The sequence below is a fragment of the Myotis brandtii genome, unplaced genomic scaffold, assembly GCF_000412655.1.
Source record: "Myotis brandtii unplaced genomic scaffold, ASM41265v1 scaffold751, whole genome shotgun sequence".
Classification (NCBI taxonomy): Eukaryota; Metazoa; Chordata; class Mammalia; order Chiroptera; family Vespertilionidae; genus Myotis; species Myotis brandtii.
This window is the reverse complement of record NW_005370994.1, coordinates 415,836-428,688: the sequence shown is the minus strand read 5'-3', so window position 1 is coordinate 428,688 and position 12,853 is coordinate 415,836. Positions and strand designations below refer to the sequence as shown.

The 12,853-nt window shown below is 38.2% G+C and overlaps 1 protein-coding gene across 3 annotated transcripts; it reads left to right on the top strand.

The window, feature by feature from the left end:
• On the top strand, positions 1–11,098 carry ZNF639 (zinc finger protein 639). 3 transcript variants are annotated; one of them, XM_014530633.1, is made up of 6 exons: positions 1–64; positions 3,043–3,113; positions 4,075–4,143; positions 5,417–5,527; positions 7,579–7,713; positions 7,852–11,098. In XM_014530633.1, the coding sequence occupies exons 3-6, from the start codon at positions 4,086–4,088 to the stop codon at positions 9,003–9,005; spliced, it is 1,458 nt and encodes a 485-aa protein (XP_014386119.1). In that variant the 5' UTR covers positions 1–64; positions 3,043–3,113; positions 4,075–4,085; the 3' UTR covers positions 9,006–11,098. The 3 variants fall into 3 exon arrangements, with proteins under 3 accessions (XP_014386119.1, XP_005883073.1, XP_014386120.1); XM_005883011.2 differs by lacking the exon at positions 1–64 and adding an exon at positions 116–294; XM_014530634.1 differs by lacking the exon at positions 1–64 and adding an exon at positions 1,298–1,369.
• The last annotated feature ends 1,755 nt before the right edge of the window (positions 11,099–12,853 follow it).

The window sequence follows — 12,853 nt, the reverse complement described above, 5'->3', positions numbered from 1 at the left end:
CTCGCGCCTGCAGCGCGGCCGCAGCGAGCAGGCGTGGGTCCGGGCTCTGCAGCTGCAGCCAGTGGTATAAGCCTCTTTAGGGTGCTCATACACCCCTTTTGATTTTGGGGTGTGTGTGTGTGTGTGTGTTTCAGTGCAACTGAGGGACACGAGTAATTTGAAGCAGTTTCTCTCTTTGCAGAGGCAAAGACGGACACAAGTTGGACATATCAGTGGGTTCTAATTCAAGCTCTCCTGCAACATTTTTGTGTTTAAATTCATTTGAAACCTGGAAAACATCTACTTATTTTTGAAGTATGTTTTCATTGATTATTTAGAAAGAATGAGAATGAGAGGGAGAGGGATCTAGAGAGAAACATTGAGGAGAGAAACATCACCAAGCAGCTGCCTCCTGCACGCCTCCTACTGGGTATCAAACCCGAAATCCGGGCACGTGCCCAGACCGAGAATCCACTAGTGACCGCCTGGTTGTTAGGTCGACGCTCAACCACTGAGCCATACTGGCTGGGCCATATAATTATTTTTAAATGATGGCGGAAAAGAACGTGGTTTTTAAAGCTTTAGTATTAGATTGTAGCTTTTTATTGTACATGCTTGTTTTATTTTTATACTAATTAGTAACAGAATATTTACTTTGCCTGAAAGGCCTTTAGAAAAGGTGGTGCCTATTATGTGTAGTCTGTTTTGTGCATAGATATTCTTATTGTTGAAAAAGAGAGAGTGTGGAGGGAAGGAGAGAGAGCGAGAGGCATTGATTGGTTGCCTCCCGCAGGCACCTGACCCGGAGCCAGTAATCGAACCTGCAACCTAGGTACATGACCTTGACTGGGAATTGAACCAAGACCCTTCCTCTGCTAGCTGAGAGTCTAAACACTGAGCAAAGCCCGCCAGGGCCTGACATGTATTTTGTAAGTTGCTTTTTAAAATAGTTTCTTGGGGCATGATCTCATTTTTGTACATGCAAATTAATGTATACCTTAGAATAGAAAAATGTCTAGAAGTCTATACACCAAAATGTTAATAGTATTTTTTCTGGGTGTATAGATGCTAGGTGACTTGATTAATTTAAAAATGTTTTTCTAGCCCTGACCAGTTTGGCTCTGGATAGAGCGTCGGCCTGTGGACTGAAGAGTCCCAAGTTCGATTCCAGTCAAGGGCATGTACCTCGGTTGCGGGCACCTCCCCAGTGGGGGGTGTGCAGGAGGCAGCTGATCGATGTTTCTCTCTCATCGATGTTTCTAACTCTATATCTCTCTCCCTTCCTCTCTGTAAAAAATCAATAAAATATTTTTTAAATGTTTTTTTAATTTTCCTGCAGTGACATATATCAGTAGTTTGATTCAGAATCTTCCCCATGAGATAAGGACTAGTGAGCAAATGTTTATATGTCGTCCCTAAGTAAAAGCTAAACTTCTTCATCTGGGCATTTGTGCATACAAAAAGCACATGAAAACATTTGCTGAAATAAAGGATGGTTAAAAATTTTTGGTCTTGAGTGGGCATTTTACCATCTCTCTGAAAGGAGGTCTGATAAGTGTTTAGATACTGTTCAACACTAAGTAGGAGTCAAATCTTTTTCTGATCAAGGTGATCCTATTTCACCTAATAGTCTGAATCCAGACCAGCTTGCAACGTTAATTTTAATGCCATCCTCGGTTTCCTTTTCTTTTTTATTCTTCATGTTCGAAAGAATTTGAAGTGTATTGTGAAGTAAAAAGAGGCTACTTGAACATGTTTGGCTGCCAGTTTTCAGTGTTTTCCCTGCTACCTGTAGAGCATTTAGAACATCCATATATATAAAAGGCTAATATGCGAAGTGTCCCCTCGGGAGTTCAACCAGGAGATTGGGAGTTTGATCGCTCGCTATGACGTGCACTGACCACCAGGAGGCAGTGCAGAATGAAGGCAGACCCCGGTCTGCAGCTGACAGCCAGTAGCTGAGGAAGGAAGGCCCCAATCGGCCCTGATCACCAGCCAGGCCTAGTGAAGTAAAAAGCTTTTGGCTGGTTAAATTTTGAAAGTGTAAAAAAGACGTATTAAGAATAAGTCTTGAAATTTTGGTTTATTACATAAAAATGAAAACAGTTTTTCTTTTATTTTTGAATGCACTTGATTGGGATGGGCTCAAGAAATGCTATTTGTTTTGTTAGGTGAGGCATTATATATGTTGATATCATTTCTATATATCTCATGATTGTCAGTTTCTTTGGGTGATTCCCTTCCCCCTTCTCTGAATTGGTAGCTGAGTAAGAACTGGAAGCAAGATGTAACTTGCTGGTAGCAGAGATTGACAGTGAAGATTTACTCACACAGTTAGCTGTTCAAAACCCATGGGTTTTTTTTTTTATCTCTGGTTCTGCCACTTAGTTGACTTTTACTGAGTCTGTTTCATCATCAGTAATATTGAGTGGGTTTAGTAGTGGCTCCTCTATGTACCTCACAGGATTGTTGTGAAGATTAAATAAATAAAATAAGAGTTAGGAAAATGCTCAATAAACTAAAAAGCACTACTTATTACCATATGATGACATCCCCTGTGGTGCTAATATACCCAGGACTTTGTGAAGCAGCAAAAATAATGTGTGCCTCAGTTTCTTACCACTAATGATTTTGAGAGAATGTAGTGGATTTGCATATCACAGAATTAAATGAGAGAAGGCATAGCCTGGTACATAATAGGTGCTCAATAAGTGATCATTATTCTTCTATTAGTAAGTAATCTATAAGGACTTAAATAGTAAATGTCTGTGATTTGGTATTTGCTTTTATTACGGCTGAATAAATTTATGCAGAATTGCATCCCTATTTTGGTGTTAAGATATAGCTTTAGAAGGTAAATTCAAAGAAATATGACACATTTACATATACTTACATATTTAGCAATATATACAGTTTTGAGTACTTAATACAGCATATTCAAAAGAATATTATACTTCAATTAATTCTGTATAACTTTCCAATTGATTAAAGATCTTGGTACTATTGTATTCTTGAGTCTCAGAAATGAACTACATTGTGACTTATATCATATTTTTCCTACAGGTACTTTTTACCATCTGTGAAAACTTCACTGTAATTCAATTTTCCTCACGTCCATATTAAGAATTATACCAGTAAGTGGAATGTGGTAAAACGAATGAGTCAATTTTATAACAGTCCATGAGAATTTAATTATACATTGGTTATTGCCATACATGTTTTGTTCTCAGTAGATTGTTGAAGGTGCCTTATAAGTAAGAAAAGGGTTTTTTTTGTTGAAAATTATATTTTGAGCTTCAGTGTGATGGATATTTTTCCTGGAAGCCAGGGAATCAATACAGATTTGTGAAAATATACATTTTTAAGGGATCATATTCACCTTTTGCTTGAAATTTCGATCAAAATTTTCTGTTTTAAAAAATACACCTATTTCATTCTTAATATGTTATCATAGGCACAGTTTATCCTATCTAATAAAGAGGGAACATGGTAATTGACCCTCACGCTGTCACAAAGATGGCAGCGCCCACAGCCAATAAGGAGGGAATATCCTAATTGACTGCCCGCCCTCAAAGATGGCGGCATCCACAGACAATAAGGAAGGAATATGCTAATTGACTATCACACCCTCAAAGATGGCAGTGCCCACAGCCACAAGATGGCGGCGACCAGTACCCTCAGCCCCACCAGGGTGGCAGGCGCAGTCCCCTGGGGCGGGGGTGTCCCTCAGCCCAGCCTATGCTGTTTTGTAGTTTGGGAGCCCTCAGGGGATGTCTGACTGATGGCTTAGGTCCACTCCTCGGGGGAGCGGGCCTAAGCTGGCAGTTGGACATCCTTGGCACTGCCGCGGAAGCAGGGGAGGCTCCTGCTTGCCAGCTGTCAGCCCAGCTTCTGGCTGAGCCGCACTCCCCCTTTGGGAGTGCACTGACCACCAGGGGGCAGCTCGTGTGTTGAGCATCTGCCCCCTGGTGGTCAGTGCACATCATAGCAACTGGTCGTTCCACCATTTGGTCAATTTGCATATTACCCTTTTATTATATAGGATTAACAATGATTATTTGTGACATATTTGTTAAAAATTTTTTTCATTTTTAGATTGAAAAGATATGAATGAATACCCTAAAAAAAGAAAAAGGAAGACTTTACACCCTTCTCGTTATTCAGGTTAGTGAATTATTTTAAAGTTGAGCCATGGATTAATTTCCATGCAATTGTATTCCAATCTATTCTCTCATAAATGATCGGATAAAAGTTATATATCTGAATCAATTTTTAAATAAGAGAAAATTTTAAATAAGTTCTGAGTGTAAATTCTTCTTTGTCTACTACATGCTAGGTACACATCAGAACTTATAGACATTTAATCCTCACAACTTAAAGGTTTATAGATATTTAAAATTAAATATCAACGGTTGGGTACTTATACAGCATAATTGAAATTTGTCTGTGTGCTTCCCAACCTTGTGCTTAAGCACAACAATAACCTTGTTAGAAGATATTTTGCACATTGCGAAAAAAAATTTTATTCTATATATTACTTTCAGAAATGTGAACTTTCATTTTGATTTTGTAATGTTAGAGCCTTTGGTTGAGGTTTACTCAGCTATCTTGGCAGTATTTAAAAGAGGTCTTGCCCAGCTGGCATGGCTCAGTGGTTGAGCATCGACCTATGAACCAGGAGGTCACGGTTCGATTCCCCATCAAGGCACATGCCTGGATAGTGGGCTCGATCCCCAGTGTAGGGCATGCAGAAGGCAGTCGATCAATGTTTCTCTCTCATTATTGATGTTTCTATCTCTCTCCCTTTCCCTTCCTCTCTGAAATCAATAAAAATATTTTTTTTTTTAAAAAAAGGAAAAGAGATCTTTGTGGTCATCTGTAATATACCTCCCATGAACAGTACTTGGAACAATCTCAGGCATACCTGTTAGCCCACCCAATCTACACATTCTTCACACCTAAGGAAATTAAATCTGGTTTATTGCTTACTGACTCCTCCCCGACAAGACTTGAAATGACTCTATTCAGAAGCCCTAACTGGTCCTCCCACCATTTTTCCTATGCATTAGTGCTTTCTTTGCACTTCATAAAATGTCTTCTTGGAGTTAATTTAGGTTTTGGGGTTGGTTTTTTTTGTTGTTGTTTTTTTTTTTTTGCAATTAACACATTAATTGCATATTTTTATTTTGTGGGATTTAGACAGTAAGGTATCTTTATATGCTTCAGAGTATTATATTTTTATATTGTATAATTTGTGGTTCTTTCAAAACTCAATGTTAATATCAGGTCTGAAATATAAAAGCTATCAGAACTGAGGGAACTGTTACTTTATTACAGATACTATAAAAATTTACATCTGTTGGGTAAAGGGGTGGCTGTCATCAATGTATATGTGTTTACTGTGCTTGAAATTTTTAAAATTTTGTTTTATATTCAGATTCCTCTGGAATAAGCAGAATTGCAGATGGATTCAGTGGCATTTTTTCTGATCATTGTTACAGTGTCTGTTCTATGAGACAACCAGACTTAAAATATTTTGACAACAAAGGTATATCTAATATTTTCCAAAATATTTTTTCTTTAAATTACTTTCATAATCATTTCTTACTTATTTGAAAATGTGGGTGAATTATGATTTCAAAATGGGCAAGTGTTTAAATTTGTTTAAATGTAAGAAAACTATTTTTTTGTAATAAAGTAAGTGAATTTTAATTTTTAACATTATTTCAGATATATAATAAAAAGTACATTTTCCTAAATCTATTTTAGTTGGCTAGGAATTGGTGGCAAAGCTGGAGTGATGCAGAGTTGAGAGTATTATGGTTAAAAGTTAAGAATGGTGTTATACATGGTTCTTTCACTCAACTATACCTTTCAGTCTGGAGGGCTAATGGAAGGAAAGAACAGAGAATAAAGAATTTGGTCTTTTTCAATCTTTCATCTTCTGTTGGCTTCTCTTTTCTAGAGCATTGAACGAATGATAACAATTTGGGTTTGTTTTCTCTCTCCTCTGTAACCATCAAAATTCTCAGTTTTCTTGAGCTCCTGTTACAGACACAGAAACATAAATTATTAAAAATAATATGGAGTCAGAGACATCAGTATGAACTCATGTTTGGCTTGATATAGACACAGATGTAACATACAGAAATATTTATAGGTATGTTTATACAAATGTGGTGGTATACACAAACATATATTTTTTTGTTTCATTGTCTGAGAGGGCATAAAAGAAATGACACCCAGTAGCAGTGAGCACATCTAGTGTTGAGATCTTGGTGTCTAGTATCATTCTCCAATGAAAGGAACTGGGGCTTCTTGGAGAAATGCCTACTGCTTACTGACCTCTCCCAGACAAGACTTGGGAAGAAACAAATTTCTTGTACAGAAGAATTCCAAATTATTTATGTAGATACTCCTCCCTCAAGGAGGTGGAATGTAAATCCTGGTTTCTGAAATGTGGACTCTACGTAGTGTCCCCCTTCCAAAGCACAGAGTAAATGAAAGTAAAAGAATGACTTTACAGAGGAAAAATCTGATAAATACTACCTCAACCAGGTGATCAAAGTCAACATCAGCAGTAATAAATCATGTTGATCAAATGTACCTTTGATAAGTTGTGATAAAATGGCAGTTTGCCTCTGTGGTCTGCTCTCAATAACCCATAATCCCAGTTGAATCATTCAAACACAACAGACACATTTTAATAGTGGGCATCCTACAAAATACCCGATCTGTTCTCAGTATTGTCATGGTCATCAAAACCAAGGGAAGTCTGAGAATCTGCCACAGCTAACAGTAGCCTAGAGAGACTTGACAGCTAAAGGTCATATGGGATCCTGGAACAGAAGAAGGCCATTAGCTAAAAACTAAGGAAACCTGGAGGAAGTATGGATTTACCGGCATTGGTCGTGAATTGTAACAAATGTACATTATAAGATGTTAATAGTGGAGAAACTGCAGGATATATGGGAATTCTCTGTACTACTCAAAGTTTTTCAGTAAATCTTAAACATCTAAAAAATAAAGTATATTAAAAACAACAGCCCTGCCTGTGTGGCTCAGTAGTTGAGCGTTGACCCATGAACCAAAAGGTTATCTGTTCTGTTCCTAATCAGGGCACATGCCCGGGTTGCAGGCTTGATCACCAGTATGGGGTATGCAGGAGGCATCTGATCAGAAGTTTCTCTCTCATTGATGTTTCTGTCTCATTCTCCCTCTCCCTTCCTCTCTCTCTAAAAAATGACATTAAAAAATAACAACAATGACATTAGGTTGAAGCCTAGTGTTCTCTACTGACCTGTATTTCAGTTTATCCATGCTAACTTTAAAACATTGGGGCTGGGCTGAGGGGATAAAGGCTTATTCAAATTCAGTAACATTAAAAAATGTGTTCTAGTCCAAATGGGGCATGGGAGCAAAAACATTTGCTTTTTTGGTCAGATTTTCTATGTGTCTGTGATATACGTAACGTCTTCAAAGTCCTTATTCCTGTTGGAATTCAAAATTATATTTAAAATATTTGGTGCTTTGTGTTATAATATTTAACGTTTAATACTTTGATACAAACAATAAGTTTTTCCAAACTTCTCTTTACAGATGATGATTCTGATACAGAGACATCAAATGATTTGCCAAAATTTACAGACGGAGTCAAGGCCAGAAACAGAAATCAGAACTATCTGGTTCCCAGTCCCGTACTTAGAATTCTAGACCACACTGCCTTTTCTACAGGTTAGGGAAACTAAGTAATAGCATTTGCATATTTTTATAGCTCAATGAAAGGATAATGCATAAAATAAATTTTTGCCAGTTATTTATTTAGTAGGTTTTATTTAGTAATAGTAATAATAGGCTTGCTTTATTTTTCAGAAAAATCTGCCGACGTTGAAATTTGTGATGAGGAGTGTGACTCACCTGAATCACTCAACCAACAAACTCAAGAGGAGAGTCCTATAGAAGTTCACACGGCTGAAGATGTTCCAATCGCTGCAGAAGTGCATGCAATTTCTGAAGATTACGACTTAGAGGCAGAAAACAATTCCTCTGAGAGTCTCCAAGACCAAACTGATGAAGAGCCACCGGCTAAACTTTGCAAAATTCTTGACAAGAGCCAAGCTCTGAATGTGACTGCCCAGCAGAAATGGCCTTTGCTGAGAGCTAATAGCAGTGGCCTCTATAAATGTGAACTTTGTGAGTTCAACAGCAAATATTTTTCTGATTTAAAGCAGCATATGATCCTGAAGCATAAGCGTACTGATTCAAATGTGTGTCGAGTGTGCAAGGAAAGTTTCTCTACCAACATGCTTCTGATAGAACATGCCAAACTGCATGAAGAGGATCCCTACATTTGTAAATACTGTGATTATAAGACAGTAATTTTTGAGAACCTCAGCCAGCACATTGCCGACACCCATTTTAGTGATCACCTTTATTGGTGTGAGCAGTGCGACGTACAGTTCTCCTCAAGCAGTGAGCTCTACCTGCATTTCCAGGAGCACAGCTGTGATGAACAGTACTTGTGTCAGTTCTGTGAACATGAAACAAATGATCCAGAAGACTTGCATAGCCATGTGGTAAATGAACATGCATGTAAATTAATAGAGTTAAGTGAAAAATATAACAATGGAGAGCATGGACAGTACAGCCTCCTGAGCAAAATTACCTTTGACAGATGTAAAAACTTCTTTGTATGTCAAGTATGTGGTTTTCGGAGTAGACTTCATACAAATGTTAACAGGCATGTTGCTATTGAACATACTAAAATTTTTCCTCATGTTTGTGATGACTGTGGCAAAGGCTTTTCAAGTATGCTAGAATATTGCAAACATTTAAATTCACATTTATCTGAAGGGATTTATTTATGTCAATACTGTGAATATTCAACAGGACAAATTGAAGATCTTAAAATTCACCTAGACTTCAAGCATTCGGCTGACTTACCTCATAAATGTAGTGACTGCTTGATGAGGTTTGGAAATGAAAGGGAATTATTAAGTCATATTCCAGTCCATGAGACAACTTGATTATTCTAACTTCCATAGTGTTAATGTAAAATAATAAATACAGCATTTTTGGAGATGTTAAAAAGGATGATTTTAAACAATTTATGAGAACTGCCATTAACAAGCAAGATTTTTAATTGTCTAATTCTTTTGGCATGGCTACATTTTTCAGTATATGAATGTATTCCAAAATACGATATTTTCAGTGCATGGTAACTCATAGTTTTAACCACTCTTTGGGTCTATTATCCTGTGCATGTGCTCTGATATCATGAATGGGTAAGAACCAGATGAACTAAAAATACTAGACTTGTTTTCCTTCCATAACCATTGGTGCTGTTAACTTTTTAAACTCAAGACAAGCTTAGTTTTTCATTTATGAAGACATTAAAGTACTGCAGTACCAAAACTAAAATGTAACATAATATACAATTAAGTCTAATGGTACTCCCATCAATAAGAACCCAGACCCTCCTTTTGCATTCCCCATCAGTAATTCCCAGGGCTCTCCATCTGAATGATTCTTTTAATAACACTAGAAGGCCAGTGTTCTTGGCAGTCTTTTTTAATTCTCACTTTTTTTTAGTCCTTATATATATATTAAATAGTGTATATATGGTCAAGAATTTAAGGTGGGGGGGTGGGGAGGAACTGGTAAGGGATGAGACAATGAAAAAGTAACATTTCAGAATGCTTAACCTGTTCACATTTCATTTTCAGTTATACAACTGCAAAGTCATGTCCAAATTTTTGATTTCCAATTATTTATTGACTGAGAAATTCCACTGAAGTATTAACACAGAATTAGGAAGATCTAGGCAATAAAGGGTTGCTGGCATGATAACGTACAAATTACTTTTGATAAAGGTAAAATAATCTTAGCTCTATATTAGTTTCCTGTGGCTGCCATAACAAATTATCACAAACTGTGTGGCTTAAACAACAGTAATGTATTGTCTCAGTTTTAGAGCCTAGAATTTGAAAATGTTGGCATAGTTTGTTCCTTCTGAGAGCTGTGAGGGAAGGATCTGTTTTGAGCCCCTCTCCTTGGTTTGTAGATGGACATTCTCATGTTCACATGGTGTTCTCCCTATATGCAGGTCAGTCTCCAAATGTCCCCTTTTTACAAAGACATCAGTCATGTTGGATATGGTAAGACCAATATCCCCAAATAAGGCCAAATTTTTGAGGTACTGGGGCCTAGGACTTCTACATATGAATTCTGAGGAAGTAGGGAGACACAACCACCACAATTCAAAAGCAGCTTCTTAAATAGTATCAAGAAGGTAAAATTTTGCATATCACTGGCTTCAAATTTAATAAAAACTGCAGCTAACAATATTGTTCAAGAGTATTGATAAAGTTGAAGAAACCAATTTATGACCTATGATTTTTCCACTTCAAAAACAATGGGAATTTATTTTGAAAAAGTTGGCAGCAAAAAGTACTTTTAGAACCAACCATTTGTTTCTCTACTGTTTTGTCATGTATGTATATCTGTCTTCTTACAAACTGCCATCCCATCTGATTATAACTTTCCAGGTAGAGCTGTCGCATACAAATGTTTCTTAGAAGACTTAAAATTATAATAGTTTAAATTAGAAACCATCTCATCTAAACCCTCTGATTTTCTAAGTTTCTTGTATAAATAGAAACGTAAGTTATTGTTGGGTCAAGGACACAAAACCATTAGAGCAGACAGGAGGGAATCCAAGTTATTTGGCTTCTGTTCTAATGTTTCCATTACACTATGTTACATAAAAATCCAAACTTTGTCCTTGGGGTATTTTTCATGGCTATTTAACCTAGCCATTCAGATGCCTTCTTAGTAATTCTGTTTTTACACTTGTTTGGTATATATCAAACTCCAGGAATTTGATTTTCAGGAAACAAACCTTAAATAAGTAATGCCTTATTGGTTTTGTAAAATTCTGTAATTTATTGCTTTGCTTTGATCAGGTATTAGTAATCAAATTTAAAAAGACTGTAATGAAACTAAACATTAAATCCAAGTTTTAAAAACATACAAACATTTTGTATTTTTGATGAATCTGCAGCTTGAAGTGACATCCCACTGACTGCTTGTCCCAATAAAAACTTTTGGCTTTGATTCAGCTTTCAAATAAGTCTGTGACTGACTATAAATTGCTGATGTAGCTCGTCTATATTTTTACTTAAAGGACTTCTTTGGAAAATCATACCTAAAAAAATTTTCTAACTTCTTTTGGGTTTTTTCCTCTCAAAGACAGGCATTTCCACTGTACTCGGTGACTTGAACCACAATTCAAGTATGAATGTTTTTTATTAGTACTACAATAGAATTCTTGGCAGTGATCAGTAGTGATGGGTCATTTTTTTCTTGCTGTTTTTATCTCCACCTTGCAATGAGTGACTACTTTTGAAATCCCAAAGCATTTCCCTTGTCCTCCAAAATTTCAAGGTGATTGTGCACTACTCAAAAGACTCTCCCTATTGTAAACTTGCCAGTTTTACTATTTTAAATCACCTTGCTTAGGTTTCTTTGAATGTATGTCATCACATAATAATAGTTCCTCAGTTTCACTGGGCCTGTAGCAGGTTATTAGGTGGTTGCTGAATTGTTGGCAGGCATAGTATATATAGGCGTTTCTTTTTCAACAGATGAACACTATTCCTAATTTTTAAATCTGATTTACAAAGAATTGAATTATTTAATTCCTTACATTTAAAATGAAGGGATGAAGAATGCACAGGGGGGCCAAGTGTGTTAACCGAGATGCACAAAAAAGGGGCAGGGCTGGTTTAAAACCTTCCACTAAGGAAGTATAGGTCTGGGGCATGACTACCCACCATGACTTTATGATCAGATTACCCTGTGATGTGACTTTCCACAGAACCCCCCCTTTTTTTTGTCCATAAGACAAATATGTATTTATCCAGCTCTTACTATGCGCCCAACACTGTACTAAGCACTTTACATGATTTTGACCCATTTTCACAACAAACAGGGTAGGTGTTATTCGTACTCCAATTTTATAGATGAAGAACCTCAGGCTCAGGAAGATGACGCGGCTTCACTTCAAAACATGCATATCAGCAAAACCAATGGGCACAGACAATAAGGGGGTGAAGGCGTGGGCTGGGAGAGGTGAATGGGGGGGGGAGAGACATATGTAATACTTTCAACCATAAAGAATTAAAAAAACTGCATCTCACTTGCCAGCTCTAAATAAAGACACCCTCAGGAATTGTGTTGAGCCCCATACAGACCAGCAGCAGCCGCTCCCCTGGATGTTAACCCAACGACTCAGAATCTGCAGTTAACTACAAAGTCTGAGAAGCAAGAGACAAGGATGCATCAATTTTCTACGTCTCACCTCTAAAGTAATTCAACACACATACACTCACAACTTTGCTCCACGCCCAGAAACCCAGTTCAGGCAGAGAGCGGCCAAGGGGCTTTCCTTTATGTCAGCAAGCGGGGATCCTGCGGCTCTGGCTGCTCCAGCCCCACCTCCCCCGGCCTCCCCTCCGCTCTCCCGCACTCAGCTAGCCCTGGCAGTCGGCTCAGACGAGGCTGGGCAGAGGTGTGCCAACCCGAAAGGGAGAATCGGGAGGAGGCTGGAGTGGGGGGAGAGGGGAGGGAGGGTCAACGACCAATCATTCCTCTGAGAGCATGCTCTACCCACAACAAACCTTGCCTTCTGCCCGTAACAAAAATGGCGGCCGACGCAGGGGCACTTCCGGCCAGGGAGCCAAACAAAATCCGTCAGGGCGCGGGACCGGAAGTTACCGCCCCCTGGGCACTCCTCCTGCCGCCCGGCCTGCCAGAGCAGGATGAGGTGGAGTGCGGGCTGCTGGCTCGAGTGCCGGGGCCGGAGCCGAGGGGC